The sequence below is a fragment of the Mytilus edulis genome, chromosome 12 (genome assembly GCF_963676685.1).
Source record: "Mytilus edulis chromosome 12, xbMytEdul2.2, whole genome shotgun sequence".
NCBI classification, from domain to species: Eukaryota; Metazoa; Mollusca; class Bivalvia; order Mytilida; family Mytilidae; genus Mytilus; species Mytilus edulis.
The window spans coordinates 46916310-46940375 of NC_092355.1; the positions used below are offsets into that span (position 1 = coordinate 46916310).

Sequence of the window (24066 nt, forward strand, 5' to 3'; positions counted from 1 at the left end):
CAGATAACTCTGATTTTTAGTACTTTTAATAAAGGGTAACTTGAAACAAGGGTATGTTGAAATTCGAACGTTATTTTACTACAATATTTATACTGTATTTGAAAATAAAAGTATGAAAATAATGCATTAGTTTTATTTTGACAACACAATTGGCATTTGTGCTCTACACATGTTACAATGATATGGTAAAGGAATCCCTTTTTGCATTCATTCTTTTCAAGTAAAAAAATAATGAACTATGGTGGCTATGGAATCATGTTTCTTCTAATACTTAACTTTAAATAAATTTGTTTTATCAAATTATAAAGTCCCGAATATTAAATTGACGAGGACGATATATATACTTGGGTAATTCTTTTTTCCAAAATTGAAAAAGAAAGTTTTTATTTTGTTTTTGTTTTGCAGTACATATCCCAAATGTACCTTTTTAACACAAAAATCATAACGTCATCAAATTTTTCGATTTTGTTGATGTAGCATCTTGAAAAATGTTAATGAAAATACAAATTAATAAATACATCAAATTAATACTGCATATACCTACCTATAGTGTCTTTTGATTTTCAAACAAATCATAATTGTATTGTAATACCTATTGTTTCTACATTTTCATTATTAATGGACGGTATTAAATACAAATACATTTTACAAGTAAAGATTCACAACTGTACAATTAATTCTTTGTATAAATAAGTTTACGTCGACGCCATATGCACAAAGGCAGGCACCACCATGACCATGGACAACTTGGTGCGATGGTTGATTGTTTTAGTGGTGGAAGCAATTGTCTTAACAAATGCACTGGGTAAGTCAAGGAAATGTAGAAATAGATATTTCTTCAAGAAACGAAATCTGAAATTCCCAGTGTACTAATTGAAAATCGTCAGAGGTTTTGTTTAAGAAAATGTAATTAATAGATGTACAAAGACGTCTAATTTATAAAATAATTTGACAGTTATTTGATAAGGTAACAGATATCTATTAACTTAGCAAAACTTTCTATCATAATCTTTTGTAGGAGGTGCGCTCGTGGCAAAAAACGGAAAGAGAAGAAATTGAAAGCTTGAAAATAATTAGAGTGAGAGGTTTAGCAAGCTATAAAACCAAGTTTAATCCATCATTGTTTACATAAGAAAATGTCTGTACCAAGTCAGGAATATGACAATTGTATCCATTCGTCTGATGTGTTTGAGCTTTTGCTTTTGGCCCTTTTGCCGGAGTTCGGCATTATTTTATTTTACTTTTTAGACACAAATAAGCAGTCAAAAGATGCATCAGACTTTATATGCTTACATCTTGTAATCCGAAATGTAAGCTCATAACAACAAATATGTTCTGACTAGTTTGTATGAGATATATGCGTCTTACATCGGATGTTTTCATAATTTTACTAAAACATTATATAACAGTGGAGGAATTCGAAAACTTATTTATTGATAGTAAACTTATAGTGCCTAACAAGATTTTGTGAGGTAGACGAAATTGACTTTAAAACGATCGTATTGACTTTTGATGTGCAGAAATAGGCAGATCGGACATATTTTGACTTTAGTTACTTACTTCTTAAGTTTGGGATTAATTGTAATCAACATATTCCAATGAGACTGAAAAATGCTTTTTTTTATTATGATAAATAATAATTTTACCTGCCGTAGTCGTGCGTAAAATATATTTCGGTATTTCTCTTACGAAAATGACTTGTTTAATGGAACAAAACGTATTATTTGTAAACTTTCTCTTTACTCTTCACAATAGGCTTTTAAAAAATAACCTTTCAACTGTATATTCCGAAAATTTTGTGAAAATCGAATAAGTGGCAATTCTTACCTTTCATACCTTAACTTTCATTGATAAAACATAATATTGACTCGTCCAGTGTCCAGTTTGAAGGTCATTTTAGTTACCGTACACATTCATGCACGGTCTAATTAATCAATAGTCATGTATGAAAAGCATAAACAAGTTTGAAGGTAAACTAATAACAACTTAATCCAATCAAATTGCCTACGATTTAATAACAATGACCAGTCCACATCATAAAAATGTATAGGGGTAAACTGGGTAGGGAGAAAATGTCAGATATATTAAGTTCATTATTTTGCAATAACGAGTAAAAATTTGTTAACCAATAGATTTGTTATAATTTCATAAACATGTCGTTATATATTGGTATAGTTTTTGGATCTTTCACTAGCGTATTTAAGGCTGTAGAAAGTTTGGCCTTCAAAAGTCAACATAATCATTGACTTTATAAAGAAAATTCGCCTTTTTAAAACATTGAATGTTTCACAAATAATACGCGACAACAAAGCAAAATCATTTCTTAAAACACTGCAAAAAATTTTATTCTGATTGATGCAGTGGTATTGTCATAAATTGCACTGGAGTGAACAGTGGTACATCAAACGTCGAATTCCCTCACACAATGTTATCACACACTACTAGATCTATTTTAATTTTGCAGTATTGTGATGATTTTTTTTTATCATTTTCTTCTCAAATGTTTTAAGTTAAGTAAAATATAGCATGTGATTTAATTTATGTTATGGGGTTATATGATTAGTAATTCAAAATTTAAATTATTTGTTTTAGACCTACAGAAGCCTGATATGATAAATGGTAGAGGAAACTTTCGAAATGTTTTGTCGCAGGTAACACACACTTTACATTTACCACACATGCAAAATGTCTCAGTTTTAGTTGAATGGTGAAATTATGAGTCTTGCATCAGTTTTGAAATACATTATATGATTGCACACGTAACGTCCTGATCATGCATTAAATATTTGTCACTGTACTTTAAGTAACTAACAACTAATCAATCAATATTTCATACGAAGACGGCAAAGTCGTTGTCAGTTTATTTTAGATTTATGAGTTTGACTGTCCCTTTGGTATCTTTCGTCCCTCTTTTCCAGTTGATAAAAAAGATGTCCATATCCGATATTGCATAACGTGCCATTGAATGAAATATCACATCCTTAAAAAAACAATAGACAACTTTCGAGCTCGTTGCATTTCCGTCAAAAACTCTGGTTTTAGTGAACATCATTCGTGCGTTTAGGGGCATCGTCACTTCTGTTCCAATGTTGAGCGAGTTGATTGAGAAACTATAATGCTATATTGCACGAAGTATTCGGCAAATTAAATTCTAATAATTGACAATGAGCACTGCTGTCATTTGGGAATTATAATTAAGTACTTACAAAACAAATATTATTTCTAGTTTATCCTGCACAATGACGATCACTAAGACGCTTGATAAACGTTAATAGTCAAGGGATACAGGCGATCCCCTCTATCGGGTAAATGACGTCATAAAGGCGCGCATAATTGACGAGTTTCTTCAGGTGACGGGTGATCACGAAAGTGGTCTTTTGAGTCATAGATTTACATAGAACACAATTATCGAGTGTTGATACCAATCGATATATGATTTTCACAAGTGAAGCTGTTTAATCTATTTTTTTTAATACTGTAGAATATAATCCTCCAGCTGGTGAACTTTTTTCTCAATTTTGCTTACCTGACTTCAAAATTAAAGTCCGCGTAAGATTTTGATACACTTAAGTGTTAGTAACATAGTCTTCTGTTTTCAAATGTCTTCGAGGTCTACGTACGCTTCAGAGTTAAATCAAATGTGACTTAAGAATATTGTAAAATAAATTTGACAATGTTTGGTGCAAATCCCTTTCGTCTAAGGGGAATAGACATTTGTTACATTTGACAGTCCTTCTGGATCTATTGAATTGCCTATCGAAATGTAGATATTTCGTAACAAATTACAAGATGAACCGACCTATCAAAATTAGTATTACTTATTCATGTCACACTTCGTTGATACGAGAAACACATCTTCATGTGGTAAGCAGCTAAGCGCCATTGGCATATGTGAAATGTTTTTTTTAATTAAACATAATTCTACTTTTGAATATATGTAGTCAGGTATCAACTTTCGAGTCAGACTGATACTCGACTAAGTTACTTAAACATTGAACGCGAAAAGATAAGGGACACGAAAATCCTGAGGCAAAAAAGTCACAAGTTACGAAGGGGAAATGAATTCCTTGAAAAAGAACAATAAATATATACTACAGTCCACACCTGAAAATGAGAAAATATGAAATAGAGAGCCGTGGTGTAGTGGTTAGTGCATCGGACTTCTAACACAAAGGTTCCTGGTTCGATTCCCGTTCCGTGATGAAAATTTCATAGACTGGATTTTCGGCTCTCCCTTAACACCATTTGCGAGTATGGTCTTGAGGAAACGATGATAGTCCGTCGGAAGGGGACGATAAATGGCTGACCCGTGTTAAGAGAGAGAGAGCCATATCTCTTGCACGTTAAAGACACCCTTGTAGATTTCGAAAAAGAGCAGGCTAATGCCGCTACAAGGCATCACTCGCAACCTCAAAGTGGAAAGGGATTAATATAAGTTGCAAAACTTGTTTCCCAATCCACTATAAATAAATATGTTTAAACTTACTAACCTGAAAATGAATGGAAAACGCAATTCGTAGATACAAAATATCTTTGTGGTAACAAAAGAAACCGCATATTCAAACATTCAAATAAATCTGAAATGTACTAGACTTTCTTATATCGACAACATATGTGTTGAGTTTTGAAGATTGATATTTAAGCAAAACGTCAAAATTCAAGTTGGTACTTCTTGTTTGCTCTTACTTGTTACTTGACTTATTGTTGTATTTAAATCTGACAGAAGTCATTCAAACCTTTCAGGAACACAACATACTCTCACAAAGTTTTTTTTTTTATTTCACTCCAGATGTATTAATGATGCCCATTCACTTAATAACCCACATTTAAAGGAGTGCTTGCATCTTTTAAATCCATTAAATCCGAGTAAACTTAAAATTAAGAATATTTTGAAGCTATGAAGTAAGTCAGCTTCATTACCTGATGTTGTTCTAGGTACTGACTCCAAACTAACTTAATGTTTAACGTGATGATTACAACTTTCCAATTATAAAACTGTAGTAATATACTCTCTTGCCAATCATTTAGTGTTTACATTTTTCAATTGATGTATATTTCTGTCGTGTGAGTTCACATTATAATGTCTCCATTGGTATATGTTTGTATCTTAAATAAAACAGGTACAACAGAGTGATTAGGAATGGACAGTACATAAACAATCATAAATAGGTTGACCTATGCTATATGTCTGAGTCTCAACTTACTAGTAATATGTTTCTTCGCTGTTATTGATTTATAGCTACATTGTGACTGACTATGAATTTACACGAAATGTAATTTGTGCTTAGCAAGAAACGTTTACTTTATCTATGAATCCGTTCTTACTTCATTTAAATTTTATGCGATTCCCTTTGGTTTTTTTTTAACTTCTTTTTTTTCTTAACTGATTTGTGAGATTCGACCATCGGTAAAACACTGTTACGTAATTTCAGACTATTCCGAGAAATAAAAAGACGAATTGTATCGTCTTACATTAGAGCATAACATAGCTATACATGTATAATAATGTTTTTAAATGACAGTGCTTCGTAAGCCTATAAGGATGGCTGAAAATAACAATGTTCATAACTATGTATTATTTAAGGAATGACTGTATTATTTTTTCTGTCTATGTACGCGGGTTATTTAAAGTGTCCACATTTTTTATGTTATTTCGAATAGGCAGAAAAAAATATTATAGTCATTTCTTATAATTTAATTCTTAATTTCATTTTAACCCGAGTAAATCATGAAGAAATGTTGATGACGTCATGGTCACATGACAAAATTATTATTATTATTATTATTATTATTATTATTAGGATGATAAACAAAACGACGTCAGCCAATCAGAAGACGAGTTACATCCAAAGTTAAATTATATAAATATAATGGCAATTAAGTTTGCACTTAAATCAATCATTTATTCATTTATTCATTCAAAGTTGTACAAATCAAATAGTCAATTTCTATTTATTGAGGAACAGATCTTGTATATTCTAAGATATTTAGCATTGAGTGTAGGTTCATCGCAAGTGATATATATACCTCGACAAAAGTTAAGCAACTAAATGTTTTTGCTTCTATTTTTTGTTATGTAATTGTATTTGATACTGCTTTGTTTCCATAAATTTCGTAAATGTATTTCTAATCGACAGGTAAGAATTCAAGAATAGATTTTAATCCTAGGTATCTTAAAAACAGGTTTTCCAAAGCTACATGCATGTTTTTCATGCAAGTTTCGTTAAAAAAAATGTAAGGTGTTTCGCGTGCTTTTTTGTCAGTGTATACAATAAATATTCGTATGCCCCTTTCGAAAGTTAAAAATTGCACAGAAATGACTAGTCATTGGTATGCCCACTACTGGTTTGAGTCATCGCAGAATATCTGTTTAATTTGGTGTTGCACACAGATTCATTACGAGCAGCCTTGATTGAAGAATGGCGAGGAATTACTGTTAGAACATTACGTTGCTTAGTTCAAAGCATGAGACGAAGTGTGAATTACTAGTAATTTATCCAGAAGGGTGGAGAATATACTCGCTACTGACATACATTGTATTTAAATGTATTCACAAATTGTCACTTTCGAGTTTTGAAAATAATTTTGTGTAAAGTGCAGAGCACATTTGTCAAATATTTCGGTATAAATTGAAACTTTATCTTGTATTTTTGTTTGCCACTTTGAAACCTATTGCCCAAAATGAAATAGTAAAACATTCATTTATAACAACACTCCAAACTTTCCTTCGTCAGTTACCATTCTGTATGTTATCTTATAAAAACACTCAAAACTGTCCTTCGTCAGTTACCATTCTGTATGTTATCTTATAAAAACACGAATTCCGTTCATTGTATCGATATTTCGATTAGTTATAAATTCAGTAAAATATGATTCAAAAAAAATAGCAGGTGTTGCTTAACCTTTGGAGTATTGTATATTTAAGAGTGTTGATATTTTGGTATGAGTATGCTATACGGATACGTAAATGCTTTCCAAATCTACAAGAACTGGTGTGAACTGAAGTTTCTAGGTTTGAAAAGCTAACGAATGTTTGGTTAAACGTTGAAAACAAATAGTTCTTGAATTTTTTGCTGTAAAATGATTATCTTACAGTATCAGGGGTTTTAATGTATTTTGATACCACACTATTATAAGAAATCAGCTGTATAAATCTCCCAATTGATACGATATTCCCGTGCTTGCATTTCCTATCATGATTTTCTTGATAGAGGGTTGCTGCTCACAAGAAAGCTATTAAACCAAGAGTTCCAAATGGTGAAGTTGAAATCATCCCTTCGTAAATTTTACGGACGCCATCACGAGTTGGTTGACCGTTATGGAATAACCGTATCACAAATGATATCGGATATGTTCCTTACGTCGTAACTACAATCCCCTTCCCTTTCCTGAATGTGACCTACGGATTAGACTATTTACCGGATTTGTTATCACATAAGCAACTCGACGGGTGCCGCATGTGGAGCAGGATCTGCTTTCCCTTCCGGAGCACCTGAGATCACCCCTAGTTTTTTGGTGGGGTTCGTGTTGTTTATTCGTTAGTTTTCAATGTTGTGTCGTGTGTGCTGTTGTTTGTTTGTCTTTTTGACTGTCCTTTTGGTATCTTTCGTCCCTCTTCTGTATATTTTTGGAAATTGAAATAGATGTGAGTAAATTAAAACCTGTTATTAAAATGATAATGGGTTATCTCAAGGTTGTAACTAGATAGATAAACGATTCTTTTACATTTATGTAGACCAAATTATCGTCTAAAATTATAAATTCAAATCAATGCTTTTTCTCTCCTCCCCTGTTTTGTTTTAAATTAAAGTGAGTCTACGTGAAGAAACAGATAATACCAAAACTAAGTTTTAATCAAAAGAAAAAAAATGAAAATAGTAAGAACACATGTTTTAGGCACTCATAATCATCTCCTATACAAAACTACCAACAATTATACACTATATGACAAAGTACTCTTTGCACAGAAATATTTGTAATGTTTGGGAATTTTCTGTCATCAAAGGTTTCAAGAAGGTCCAAATATCACCTCTCTTATGTAACATTTATTTTCCTTCATATCCAAGCGACACCTTTGCTTGAATTTTGTCTACACATCCTTTTTTTTTTTTATGTAAAAATGATTTTAAACTTTTAAATTATATTGTTTTTTATTCAGTTTTATTCATATTTTGTTTTTGTAAGTATTGAGGTGTAATGAGTACGACAACAACGTGTCCAATGAATATAAATTTATCTGCAGATTTATATTATTTATTTTGCAGACTCACGAAACTGTCGATCGTGTGAAGCGACAAGTTGGTGCGTATTACATGATATTTACAAGAAATTAACCTGTAACTTTACTCTTTACAATTAATGTTTATTCAGCGACCAGTCAGCAACAATCTATAATTAAATTTAAAAGACTTTTGTTTTGATGCATGCTATTTGATAGTCTGTTTTAAAGCCATTTAAATCATATTTGGCGATCTTATTTTTTTTCACTTAAATTTGAACCTTTACTGGAAGACCTTCATTAACCTAAATTTAAAACCTTATATTGCACAGAACTAAGACATGATTATTTAGAAGACACACCAATATGTATATGTACGTCCTAATAAATTTCTTTTTTATTACATTTGTTTTCGAAAATCCATAGAATCAAATTGATTTTTTTCTTTTAATATTTAGTATCGTTAATATACAAATGTAACCGTCGGTATCAGACAATAGAGTCTATATCTATATTTTGACTAGTAGTTATTATAAATTAGTACGCCAGACGGGCGTTTAGTCTTCATAAGACTCATGAATCAGTGACGCTCATATCAAAATATTTATGAAGCCAAACAAATATAAACATGTATTTGATAATTTGACTAGATTATCAACTAGGATTTGCTTTCACATGATATTTATCATATAAATAACCCCAATGTTATAACTAGATTGTGATCAAATTTAAAATTTAAAAAGACATGAAAAAGCTGAACTGGAAGTGATTTTTTAAATTTCTTACTTTTTATTCCGTTGCTTGGCGTAATGATTATTTGTATTATTTGTATTTATGAATATATATGTACAAGTTAAATTAAGACTCGTTAATGTATCATACTGTTTATTTGTTTATTATACTATACATAATGTAGACAATCATAGCACATCTTCTCATTTGAAGACCATCATAAAATAGATGATCATACCACATGTTGTTATTTGTAGACAATCATGATATAGATGATCATACCACATTTTCTTATTCGTAGACAATCATAATATAGACTATTGTATCACATGTTCTTATTTGAAGACAATCATAATATAGACGATCATACTACATGTTCTTATTTGTATACAATCCTAATATAGACAACCATACCACATCTTCTTACTTAAGAAATAATCGATGCAAACTATACTTTATTGTAATTTTAACATGGGTAGCATTATATTCGTGATTTGTTTTTGCCCGGTATTTACATTTGATTTTTTGTTTACGGAACTATGCTTGTGACGTCACCTTGTTTGGTTGACATGCCAAGACAAAAACATCATTTCGCGGAATTTTCGTTTTATGAAATTTAACCATGAAAAATAAATTGAAATGAACTGATTTGTTTATTTTGCTGTAGAATAGTAAGAGATAAATATATTGTATCTGAATCTTGGCCTTCGTAAACTGGGGGTTTTGAAGTCGAAAATTGAGAATATCTGGTAGTTAAATAAGTTGGTCGTAACGCGCAAAAGCCGTTTTTGTGTATTACTGCGTTTGCGCTAAAGGTAGATATATCGTAATTATACTATTTGACGATAATATGTCGTCATATTAGAATGAAATATATTAAATGCATGCCAATTTGATAAAATTCATTATTCTGCAGTAGTCAGTGTCAAAAATAATTATTGGATTTAGAGTTTGGGTTTATTCATAAAGCAAAAGAAGCAATTCATATTAGAATTGTAAACAATTAGTATATGGACTATCATACCACATCATCTGAAATGTAGACAATTATAATATAGACTATCATACCACATCTTCCTATATATATATATATACAATCTAATATAGACGATCATACAACATCTTCTTATTGTTGTACAATAATTTTATACAAACAGAGGCTATTACCCGATGGCAAAGACATTGTGATCCTCCAGTTACATTGACTTGTAATCCCGGACAGTACATGCATATAATAACAGCATTCTATGGAGATGTTGACTGTTCAAATCCAGGTGCTTTTTTTGTGACTAGTGAAGCTAGTTGTGGAAAAATGGTCGATATTAGCTATTGTGAAAAACAGACAACATGTGATATATCAAACTTTACCCAGTTTGATCCATCTATGTGTGGGACTGGATTTAGTGATAGTCTATTTGTGCACCACGATTGCTGTGAGTAAATTTGGTGTTCATTTTATTAAAATCTTGTTCCAAAAATTGTAAATCTAATATAAAGATGTATTTGATAATTAATAGAAAAAAAATCAAATGTATCACCTACGTCAGATTCGAATTTATGTCTGTTTTCTTCATCTTCAACCATGTTTTGTTTGTAAAATGATTGTGCACTGAGTTTGTTTTCGTTTCAGATTTTATATTGTAATGAGATTGTTAACTTTACCATATTATTCAAATCGAAGTGTTTACTAATTTTACCATATCTCATTCAAATAAAATCAGAGTGTCAACTTAAACATATCTCATTTAAATCGTAGTGTTAACTTTCCCATATTTCATTCAAATCGCAGTGTCAATTTTACTATATCTCATTCAAATCAGAGTGTAAACTTTACCTTATCTCATTCAAATCGGATTGTTAACTTAAACATATTTCATTCAAATCGGAGTGTTAACTTTACCATATCTAATTCAAATCGGAGTGTTAATTTTACCATATCTCATTCCATTTGGAGTGTTAACTTTACCTTATCTCATTCCAATCGGAGTGTTAACTTTACCATATCTCATTCAAATCGGAGTGTCAACTTTACCATATCTCATTCGAATCGAAGTGTTAACTTTACCATATTTCATTCAAATCGGAGTGTTAACTTAAACATATTTCATTCAAATCGGAGTGTTAATTTTATCATATCTCATTCAAATCGAAATGTTAACATTCTCATATCTCGTTCAAATCGAAATGTTAATTTTACAATATCTCATTCAAATCGGAGTGTTAACTTTAGTTTATGTCCTTCAAATCGTTGTGTTAACTTTCCTATATCTCATTCAAATCGAAATGTTAATCTGACCATATCTCATTCAAATCGAAGTGTAAACTTTACCTTATCTCATTCAAATCGGAGTGTTAACTTTACCTTATCTCATGCAAATCGTTGTGTTAACTTTCCTATATCTCATTCAAATCGGAGTGTCAATTTTACCTTATCTCATTCAAATCGGAGTGTTAACTTTACCATACCTCATTCAAATCAGAGTGTCAGCTTAATTATCTCACATCTTAATTAGAGTGTGAAATTTATTATGTCACAGATCAAAGTGTAAACTTTTAAAATTTATGTTAGTTTGAATATGTCTTGTTCTATCAGTACTTAAAGGGACACTAGCTGTCAGATTCATGTTCCCCGATTTGACTCAAATTCTCGTATATGATTTATTACATACTAAAATGTAAATCCAAATTACAATAAGTCGGAAATAAACAATAACAATGCAGGGACTCGATAATATATAGCAGCATTTCATGTGTATTTTAGTCTAGACGACTTTTAATAAACAATCGAAATGACTCAGAAGATCTAGACGGAAGGCGGATGTATAAACATTTATATAAATTAATGTTAGCCACCAAATACAATTGATTTTTTTAAGGTCTGTTTGATTTCATGTAATCATCGTTTGTACATATATAATATTTGTTTTGTGGTTCCAATCAGTCAACGAAATGGTTCACCTTTCTATGTTTACATTATTTCCCTTTAATAGCTGAACACGCCTCGTACATACTTTGCCCATTTTAATCAAAAGGGATACATTGAATATCACATGAATACGGATTCACATGAGGTCAACACTAGGATTTCCTTCCCTAGGTGACCTTGAAAGGAACGTTTTCTTATTTGATGGACACAATTAAAACATTTGGTACACGCAAGTCTGAATAAAAGTCAATACTAGACTATAGGGGAAAAAGACAAGGATTAAACAGAAAATTGTTTCAAAAACTACTTTCTCAGTGATTTGTATATTACACGTTTTACTTTGGTTGGTGTATGTAGAAATTTGTGCATGTTGACCTCTGACATGGCGAAAAATGGAAATAATTTCAACTGTGTAATTACTTCAAATGAAAATATATACTAGTAAATAAGAGCAACCGAACATAAGGCTTTGTCTTAAAAATCGTGAAGCCCTAACCACCATCTACACCGTATCAATTCATACTAAAAACTTTTATAGTTTAAGCCCTTACTATTTTCATACGTAAATGTATGTGCACTGTTATGATTTAAAGAGTCGTGCTTTTCGATTTGAGTTTTTAAAAACACAAAAGTGTACGTCAATTAGAACGCTTATAGTACCAAATTTAGTAACAATAAGATATTTCATGGAAGAAAAAAAGGTATATGGGGTACCAATCACAATAAATGCACAACAGGAACAAAAAAGGGAACACAAACAGTGCCCCATTGCTGCCCTCCATCTCAAAATCACAGTATGGGCGCAAAAAAAAATAATCTTATCTCACTGCAAGTTTGAGACGGGCCCTATTGTCCATTCTATGTCACGACACTTTTCTTGAAAATACGGGGTTCGCTTAGAAACCTGAAAAATAAGTTTTTTTTTATGTATACGTTTTCAAATTCTAAGCTAGAAAAGATTGTCAGAAAAATATCAACGTTTTGAATTCGGCACAAAACTGTTGAAGGGTTTGGTTAATCTCGCACTTCCCAATTTCAAAGCCCCATACACAATGTTGATTTTTTTTCTGACATTGGCCTACTATTGTAAATGTTTCAACATAACTTGAATATACCGTATAGAGGGTTATGTTCGCGGGTGTAAAATTTCTCGATGATTTTCATTGAATAACGTATACAAATATTTTTGCTGCTATTATTTTAGCGGATTCAAAACTTTTATCAATACCTTTGCATGTGCCGTTTTGAATTGGCGGAATTTATTTTGGCGATTTTGTTCTATCCGCGAAAATAAGCGAAAATATGCACCTCGTGAAAAAAAAAACGCTTTACAGTACCCATATACAAACACTGTTATCTTTACCTATAAAAAATATAATAGCACTTAACACTAACTGAGAACGTACAGTTTGACATTTTCTTTGTTTTAGTAACACCAGTTCTAGAAATTCCAGGTAAGCGTTTCATACTGCAACACAATAATACATTTAATTAAGCTTTAAGGGACATCTGTTTTCAATAACATAAATCAGAATTTAAATCTCGCTAAAACTCTTTAAAATTTGTTTTAAATCCTATGAAAGGGCAACATAGCAGTAAGCATTTCCACATTCGAATTTATGTTCTCCTTTATGCATATATCTTACAGGACTCATGTTAGGAAATCATAATGTCGCAATAAAAATTGTGTAGAAATAGTGTACAATAGATTTAAATAATAGCGTTACCTCATGCAAATTGATTTATATAGGAATCTTCTTTCTAATATGTTTTTCTAAATTACAAGTTCCATTATTTGTACTTGTTTGAAATCTCATATCTTAATTGTTAAAAGTCTGTTGACACTAATTTAACAAGAAACGATAGACTTGGAAGGCAGTAAAGTTTGTGTTATAGTGTACATTTATACTGATTTGGTCTAGTCCAAATCTCGAGTTTATACCTATATGTTTTGTACATGTTTCCCTATTATAAGGATCACCGGGACCACAAGGTATGCCAGGCATGAAAGGGTTACTAGGTGATGGAGTGAAAGGATCAATAGGAGATAAGGGAAACACAGGAATAGTTGGCGCTAAAGGTATGTAAACATCCTGGTTCTCGGCGCTGAAGGTATGTAAACATCCTGGTTCTCGGCGATGAAGGTATGTAAACATCCTGGTTCTCGGCGCTGAAGGTATGTAAACATCCTGGTTCTCGGAGCTGAAGGTATGTAAACATCCTGGTTCTTGGCGCTGAAGGTATGTAAACATAATGGTTCTCGGCGTTGAAGGTATGTAAACATAATGGTTCTCGGCGCTGAAGGTATGTAAACATCCTGCAGGTTCTCGGCGTTGAAGGTATGTAAACATCCTGGTTCTATTACTCGCATTCCTTGTATTTTGTATCCTAGTTCTCGGCGTTGAAGGTATGTAAACATCCTGGTTCTTGGCGCTGAAGGTATGTAAACATAATGGTTCTCGGCGTTGAAGGTATGTAAACATAATGGTTCTAGGCGCTGAAGGTATGTAAACATCCTGCAGGTTCTCGGCGTTGAAGGTATGTAAACATCCTGGTTCTATTTCTCGCATTCCTTGTATTTTGTATTCTAGTTCTAGGCGCTGAAGGTATGTAAACATCCTGGTTCTATTACTTGCATTTTTACCATATAGACATATGATATATTCCTTGTACACAACTGACCATAACCGAAAGAATTAAGTATAATTCCTACCAAACTAGCTCAAATTAAACAGATTTTTTATAAAACCTAAATCCTTTATTAATCTGTGAAATGATTGTAAAATATTGATTTCGTCAAATCCTTGAATTTTAAAATCTATTATTAGTTTACAGGAGCAAAAGGCGTTAAAACTGTATTTTTATAATGTTTTATTTATCATTAATGTTTTTAGTTTGATTAAGCTCTACAACAATACACAAAAATATACACATTTGGTTTGTTATGATGTTATATTTTACCAAATTCCAATACAGTACTGTTAATTTAAATTTCACTCTTTGTATAATACATAAAATCCACCTTGTGACCATTTAACATACATATATTGTAATGTAAGCGTTTTTTGTATAGATTTCGAACCTCTAACTTCTCGTTGGGATATTGTCACCCATAGAGTGTGACTGATCATGAGATATATGACCTTATGGTCTAAAAAAAACGCATGAAACTATGAATTTGCAGCTTATACCACAGGCAATTGTCTCAGAAAAAACATTTGCTTTATATTAAGCACAAGGTTCTTTAGTCGCATTTTGGAAAAATGTCAACAGGTCGCGAAATTCCGTTATATTTCGATTTTTGTTGTTGTCAACACCACTCAAACTTGATTTGCCGTAAATCTAAGTTGATTTATCTACACAATGGTGTATAGGTTGCACTCCACAGTTATGTCTGTAGTTTTGCATTTTGGCCCTTGTGGATTTTTTTATATGAGAGCTAGTGTGCAATAAAATTCATTTTTGGATAGCCGAGTTTTAAAATATCTTTCGTATTGGGTTTATTTGAACATCAAGATTATTTAATGTATGTAATATAGGCTGTTTTCGGTATGACAGTCAGTATTGGCATGTCCATACCATATTATTGTAATGTTTTTTTCCAACTTTTTGTCGCACGAACTTTGTGTTTAGATTTTACGAAAAAATGAGGCGAAAGACACCCATTTTTTATTTGATCATAAGGAAGATTAATGTCAACAGTTTCTAAAAAGGTATCACTAAAAGGCATTGAAATTATAGTTTGATCCAAATTTTGGGGGGGTATGTGACATGTTCACCCCCCCTTTTTGCAATATTTTATGGTAAATAAATGCAGAATGTTGCCATGGATACACATAAAAGGAATTATTTTTCACCCTTTTAACTTTCAAAATCAAATCTATGGAAGATACTGATTACATATACATGCACATGTACAACACAAACAGCTAGGTTAATGTATTAGAAATCCAGGAATAGGAGATGATAAAACATTTTGTGGCTCATTTTTTTTAACTGTGGAGTGCTACCATAATACGCATACCTTTGCTGTCGGAATCATCCGTAGCAGGCCTACCCATGCATGAAAACCGTAATTATTTCGTCTACTCGATTGAAAATATAAACGCAGGTTTTATAATTACTTTTTGGCTCATTTGCATTTGCAAAGTTCATATATCACTTAAACATAATTCTATCTTTATGGAAAATCTTTTGATAATAACTTAAGGCATAAAAGGAGCAGTCTAATTTGTATAAAGCTAACATTGCCGGCGATCTGAACCATCTGTGTAATTACTAATGGTACATATGTAATGGTTTTTTAAAAATATATATGACTTGTAGCTACTACTGTCTTATGGTTTGCTACGTTCAAGAGCAGTAGCATGTAAATACTGCTTTTATAAATAAGTTTTGAGTTGAACGATAGATAAACTGTTCTCAGATATAGACAAATTTCTTTTTTGTTTCATAAATAAGAAATAATCGACGAATCTAACTTCCTCGGATAACAGTAACTGAATTTGTCCGTTCGTTTAAGATTGGGTCATGTTGCACCTCAAATATTCATAAATCTTTTGATGTTTTGGATGGATATAATCCCTCCAATATCTGTAATCCAGAAAACCTTTTTGGACACAATTCGTTAAGTGCAATTATAATTTACCTTTCTTTTAAGGAATAAAAGGACCAGACGGTTTGCAGGGTACAGTTGGCGATAAAGGTGACAAAGGTATTAAAGGAATGCAAGGATTTGAGGTGGGTCCACCTGGTACTAAAGGAAAAATGGGACAAAAGGGTATTATAGGAAACAAAGGATTAAAAGGTTATAAGGGAATGCAAAACACTGGACAGAAAGGACACAAAGGTAAGAAAGGTTACAAAGGACAGAAAGGAAATCAAGGTTACAAGGGACGTAAAGGAGAAAAGGGATTCAAAGGATTGACAGGACACAAAGGGTACAAAGGACAAAAAGGATATCAAGGTGAAAAAGGCGAAAAAGGATTTAAAGGCAAAAAGGGGGAGAAAGGTCAGAAAGGATACAAAGGACAAAAAGGATATAAAGGCTACAAAGGGAAAAAAGGATTCAAAGGGTTCAAAGGACATAAGGGTTCAAAAGGACACAAAGGAATGAAAGGAAACAAAGGAATCAAGGGACACAAAGGATACAAAGGTTTTAAAGGTAAAAAAGGAGTCAAAGGTTACAAAGGTCTAAAAGGTCATAAAGGATATAAAGGATTGAAAGGTAACAAAGGATTTAAAGGACGAAAAGGAGCAGAGGGATACAAGGGCAACAAAGGTCATAAAGGTTACAAAGGGCAGAAAGGGTACAAAGGTGGAAAAGGTACCAAAGGAGATAAAGGCATCAAGGGATATAAAGGATATAAAGGGGAAAAAGGAAGCAAAGGTCATAAAGGAAATAAAGGATTAAAAGGTTTTAAAGGAAAAAAAGGATTCAAAGGATATAAAGGACAAAAGGGATTTAAGGGAAGCAAAGGAAAGAAAGGAAAGAAAGGCTATGCAGGAAAAAAAGGTACAAAAGGACAAAAAGGATACATTGGAAGCAAAGGAGTGAAGGGATACAAAGGATTCAAAGGACAAAGGGGATACAAAGGTATCAAAGGGGGCAAAGGTTATAAGGGTATCAAAGGTCATAAGGGATACAAAGGAAATAAAGGTATCAAAGGATTAAAAGGATACAATGGACAAAAAGGAACTAAGGGGTATAAAGGACAGAAGGGATACAAGGGCGTAAAAGGAAATAAAGGTTATGAAGGTGTGAAGGGCCATAAAGGTTATAAGGGTTTCCTGGGACAAAAGGGGGATAAAGGCTTTAAAGGAAACAAAGGATACATAGGTCAAAAAGGAGAAAAAGGGTATAAGGGGCTAAAAGGACAGAAAGGATACAAGGGTTATAAAGGACAGAAAGGCAATAAAGGGAATAAAGGCGTGAAAGGTTATAAAGGTTATAAAGGACAAAAAGGGAATAAAGGTTACAAGGGTCAAAAGGGAAATAAAGGATACAAAGGAATGAAGGGACTTAAAGGTTACAAAGGACAAAAGGGTTACAAAGGTTACAAAGGACAGAAAGGTAAAAAAGGATACAACGGACAAAAAGGTAACAAGGGATACAAGGGAATGAAAGGATACAAAGGAAGAAAAGGAATTAAAGGGTATAAAGGAACCAAAGGACTTAAAGGTTATAAAGGTGAAAAAGGACAAAAAGGATATAAAGGTTATAAGGGAATAAAGGGAGAGAAAGGTTACAAAGGACAAAAGGGGATCAAAGGATATAAAGGAATTAAAGGATATAAAGGTTACAAAGGACAAAAAGGGTATAAGGGAAGCAAAGGAATAAAAGGATATAAAGGAACGAAAGGACAAAAAGGATCTAAAGGACTAAAGGGACAGAAAGGATATAAAGGCGGCAAAGGTACTAAGGGATATAAAGGCAACAAAGGACAACAGGGATACAAAGGATCCAAAGGACAAAAAGGTACTAAAGGATTCAAAGGACTGAAAGGTTATAATGGTAACAAAGGACAGAAGGGATATAAAGGAAGCAAGGGAGATAAGGGTTACAAGGGTTACAAAGGTCAGAAAGGAATCAAAGAAATCAAAGGTCAGAAAGGATACAAAGGCAACAAAGGCAACAAAGGCGTTAAAGGATACAAAGGTCAAAAAGGAACCATGGGTAATAAGGGAACAAAAGGATACAAAGGTTTCAAGGGAGAAAAGGGTTACAAAGGGAACAAAGGAGAAAAGGGATATAGAGGAAACAAAGGAATGAAGGGACAAAAAGGATACAAAGGACAAAAGGGAATTAAAGGTTACAAAGGAGAAAAAGGTTACAAAGGTTTCAAGGGTCAGAAAGGATATAAAGGTACCAAAGGCACAAAAGGTTATAAGGGATATAAGGGACAAAAAGGATATAAAGGAAACAAAGGACAGAAAGGATCAAAAGGTTTCAAAGGACAGAAGGGACATAGAGGTAACAAAGGAATCAAAGGATATAAAGGAAACAAAGGACTAAAAGGATATAAAGGACAAAAAGGTATCAAAGGATATAAAGGACTAACAGGTAGCAAAGGTTTTAAAGGACAAAAAGGAAATAAAGGGTACAAAGGAATTAAGGGATTAAAAGGTTTCAGAGGCCAAAAGGGATATAAAGGTTACAAAGGTCAAAAAGGATATAAGGGTAATAAAGGAGTGAAAGGTAGTAAGGGATATAAAGGACAAAAAGGATACAAAGGATTTAATGGGGGGAAAGGTGAAAAGGGTGATAAAGGGACCAAAGGATATAAAGGTTTCAAAGGCATGAAAGGATATAAAGGACATAAAGGTTCTAATGGACAGAAAGGTTACAAGGGAAATAAAGGATACATGGGCGATAAAGGTTACAAAGGACAAAAAGGAATGAAGGGATTGAAAGGATACAAGGGAGATTTCGGGAAGAAAGGATTTAAAGCAGTCAAAGCAGATAGAGGCCCCAATGGTTCTATTGGAATAGACGGTGGTAAAGGACTGATGGGTAAATATTACATACTAAATCATCATTTATTAGCTTTAAGGGACAATTGTGTTTTAAGTATTTACTTGTTAAAATAGAGTTTTATAATCCTGGTACCTTTGATAACTATTTAATGATAGTTTTTGATTCACATAGATAAGATTTGGCAATGAGACAATTCTCCGTTCAAGTCACCAAATTTGATAGTAAACCATTATAAGTCAAATTACGGTCTTCAACACGGAGCTTTGGCTCACACCAAAACCTATCAAGGGCAACAAAAAAAAGACTAGTGTAAAACCATTCAAACAGGAATCTATATATAATCCAAAACGAGAAACACTTATGAACCACATCAACAAACGACAACCATCGAACATCAGATTCCTAACTTAGGACAGGTGCAAACAAATGCAGCGGGTTAAAACTTTTTAAAAGGTAACAACCTTTACCTGTACCTTAAACAAGAAGTTGAATATCACTTCTTTTAACTAATTTTCTACAACTTATTACAGGTGATCGGGGTGATAAAGGATTTAGAGGCGATAAAGGATTGGTAAAGTTTACAGTTTTTTATTACTTATCATATAGTATTGTACAATCAGACAAAATATTAATGATATGGACTATTTTCGATTAAGCTTTAACATGCTTTTAACGACATCACCACCCAAAGGAGACTGCTAAACCAAAACCAATCTTATCAGATGAGTGGTAATACCTAAAATGTAATTAAAAAATGATAACAAAAAGACAAAATTCCGCGCAAAATTGGAAACAGAATTGAAAAAAAAATGAAAACGAAAGGCACACAACTGTCATATTCCTGACTTGATAAAGGCATTTCCTTATGTAGAAAATAGTTGAATAAACCTAGATTCTTACTGATGATATTGGCAAACATTTGCTAAGCTCACAAACTTCAAAGCTAGCTAACAAGACACTTACTATTTTTATCAGATTGATTTCTACTGATTTAATTATTTCTCTTATTACACTGAAGTGATTCTGCAGGATTGACATTGTCAGTAATTGCACTTTTATTTTTAATATACTGTAGATGATAATTAGTCTCGCTAAATATAAAATTGAAATAAAAAAAAAACGACCATCTTTTTTTAAGTTTGAGGATTGCTGCATTGCTTATATTGAGTATTTGTTTTTTTATTTGACGAAGTCTCAAAACGAATTAATGAAGGATAAAACGTTAAGATAAACTTTCTATTTGTTTTGTTTTCGCTTTTTGTATTGTCTGACTAATTTGATTGTTAGTCAGTTTTTACAGTGAACAGTTATAGGGGAAATTATAATTTGTATTTGACTCTGTCATACGTCAGTGATTGTGATTGTAAATATTCACACACGAACATTACCTAAACATTATTATACGTATTTTTACTAGTTTGTTTAAGAAGAGGCCTTACTGCTAAAAGCATTTAATGAAATTTCAAATCGTCTTTCTTTTAGGCATTATGTTGTCTGCCAATTTTCGACTATAGTTTTCATTGCAAACTTGGTAATTTGTAATTTTGGTAGGCTAAAATAAAAACTTGCAAGAAAGTGTTAAGACTCGTCAGTTGTTTAAGTTGCCTTTTGATAACATATCAGATGTTTTATGGATTTGTTACTTACAAGTAAAATAACAAAATTACCGAACTCTGAAGAAAATTCTAAACGGAAAGTCTCGAAGCAAATGACAAAATCAAAAGCTCAAACACATCAAACCAATGGATAACAACTGTCATATTCCTGAATTGTTACATGCATTTTCTTAAACCTGGTTTATTGCTAGCTAAACATCTATCATCCTGTTTAAAATTCGCATACAAATGTGAAGGTTAATAGTTATGAACTGCTCTTTTATTTTCAACTGCATTCAAATTGATCAAAAATATCTCCATCGTATATAAACGTATCATTACGATGTGTACGATACTAAACTGGTATAGCTATCACGAGGTATGGTGGATAGACTAGTTTGGGAAGTAAAACACATACAAAAGCAACAAGGAAGACATAACAGTTCAATTACCGTAAGTCAATTTTGTCCGATGGACTGGCAGATCACACCTTAGAATTTATATCTATATCTTGTGAAATGACGAATTTTCATAACGTAAATTCTGTCGCAATTGATTTAAATTCACCAGCAGTGACACGTATCTGTAAGTTGTTTTATGAAATGTTAAGACATATAGCCTCGTAAACGATGCATTTATTTTTGAATAATAATTATACTACCCTTGTCATTAGTTTGTTTAAGTAACAATTCCTCTCGTCTCGAAGTTTCACCAATTGAGATTAAAAGAATTTGGTTGAAAATATGTCTGTCATTCAGTTTCGTATATAGTTTGTCGGAGTTTCTCGCTGCATTGAAGACCTGTTGATGACCTTCTGCTGTTTTTTCTTCCATGCATGGTCGGGCTGTTTTCTTTTTGACACATTCCCCATTTCCATTCACAATTGAATGTTCAATTTAAGTACGACACAGCAACATCCAGTTGAGCACATTTGATGCATTTACCACAATTTAGTTAGGTATAATCAGACGAAATGGTGCAATTTTGGTACAAGACATAGTTTGTGGTCACTATTTATTTTTTATAACGTACGAAAAACGTAAGCATTATTAGTGACTTTTAACTGTTGAGATCATCGAATAGAAAATAACCAGAAAACAGAGGAACAACAGTTTATGATGTTCTTTATCTCAAAGTCGGAGCGGGACAATTGAATTAACCAAATTAGAACATGTTTTGATGAAACAGCATGTATTTTATCTCAACTACTGGTTTGTTTTTATGGAAAACAAAACAAACAAACAAAACATGCGTTTAAATTTATTTGCAGAAAGCTGGATGACAATAGACAATAGACATCAGTTATAGTTTGTATATAGTAGGTAAAGTATTATATATGTTGCTTGCACCAAGAAGATGACATGTTTAAATATACCTGTTTTGATTATATGACATGCACTAATTTAATCGTTCGGCCATTTTAAAAAGTTTTAAGATTACAAATTAGATACATGCACCTTTTACTATAAGTTTCGTGCATTTTATATGATATACTAAACATTACAAGCATACATTAACAGATCGATGATGTCGTATACGTATATTAAATTGATATCCACGTTGAACGCATATCTTTGGAAGGTTGCTATTGTCTTGGACATGTGATTTTGAATATTTACAAAATCTTAAAATAAGATAGACGTTAGAACTTCTTATGAAACAGAAAACAGAAAACATTCAATGATAAAAAAAAATTGGATATGCAAAATGTGATTATTATCTTGTGCATTAAGAGAAGATTATTTATGTCTCTGTATTTAAGTGGTCGCTTTCAAATTCAATTGCTTTGAACACGAATTTGTTATAACGTCGTTACCTTAAATTTCTATATTTTGGTAACATTTTATAATTGCCTGTGATGATGGCCCATTTTAGAGAGAAACAATAATGCAAGAACTACATCAAATTTCAAAGTTATGTTTCCGGATTATATAAATCGAACGATCCGAAAATGTTATATGTGTCCCACATAAAGCAAAGGTATAAAGTTAAGAATTTTGCTACAAAATCAACGAATATTATTTTTGGTTATCAGAATCGTTAATAAGATAATGATTTCAATTTTCACTTTATAGATATAATCGGCATATCTCTAATATCAACCGTATTGACGATGATGTAAAGAACACAGATTACAGACATGGACATACAACTATACTTCAACTTCAAAATGGAGCACATTTATAGCTGAATTAACAACATTCCGACAAAGATAACAATTTCACTTTAATTATATTCCTACATGCTGTTACATATAACAAGCAATTATTAAAAATAATAACCTATTATTTGGTACTGAGCAGGATTTTGTTAAGTAGTTGAATAATGGTTAACATTTTTTTTCTAATCCACACTATTGTTGATAACATTGGTGAAATAATAAAACAAATTGCAATCACACTTTACTGCTCTTAGCGAAAATAAACAACTTGGACGGATGGATTTTGTTTTCAATGCAATCTCAGGTGTAGTAACCTGATGTATTTTATCGTCTTATTTTGCCATCTTAACCTTCGGCTATTTGCTTGCTGCATTTTGATAAAATCAATTGTATAAATGTAAATAATAAAGCATTAAAATTATTGTTGGATTTTTTTTTTATTATTATTAAATCTCGTAAAAAGTAAGCTAATTTTAGAAGAGGAAGTTTTAATGGTATCATTGATTTTCTTTACTATCAATAGCTTTAAGTAATAAGTTAATTAACAAAAATAACGCAATCCAAGGAAAAAATCAAACCGGAAAGTCCCTAAAAAATGGCAAACTAAAAAGCTCAAACACATTCAACGAATGAAAAACTACAAGAATATTCCTAACTTGTCAAACGCATTTCCATATGTAGAAAATGGTGATTTAAATCTGATTTTATAACTAGCTAAACCTCTCAAAAAAGATTATTTCAGCTTCCCAATTGTTAACTTTCCATTTCTATGTAGCAACATTCCAACAGCGCCTGCATATGGAGTATATATCTCCCAATTGATACGATATTCCCGGGCTTGTATTTCCTATCATGATTTCCTTGAAAGAGGATTGCTACTCACAAGGAAGCTATTAAACCAAGAGTTTCAAATGGTGAAGTTGAAACCATCCCTTCTTAAATTTAACGGACGCCATC

The 24066-nt window shown here is 32.1% G+C and overlaps 1 protein-coding gene across 2 annotated transcripts; it reads left to right on the forward strand.

Annotated features, from left to right (window-relative positions):
* The first annotated feature begins 647 nt into the window (after nt 1–647).
* LOC139498627 (fibril-forming collagen alpha chain-like) lies at nt 648–23531 on the forward strand. 2 transcript variants are annotated; one of them, XM_071287102.1, is made up of 10 exons: nt 648–805; nt 2593–2651; nt 8265–8301; nt 10108–10383; nt 13307–13330; nt 13852–13956; nt 16537–19389; nt 19884–19924; nt 22219–22266; nt 23024–23531. In XM_071287102.1, exons 1-9 carry the CDS (start codon nt 733–735, stop codon nt 22228–22230), a joined length of 3480 nt encoding a protein of 1159 aa, XP_071143203.1. In that variant the 5' UTR covers nt 648–732; the 3' UTR covers nt 22231–22266; nt 23024–23531. The 2 variants fall into 2 exon arrangements, with proteins under 2 accessions (XP_071143203.1, XP_071143205.1); XM_071287104.1 differs by having other exon boundaries at nt 22219–22270; nt 23024–23160.
* Nucleotides 23532–24066: the final 535 nt, after the last annotated feature.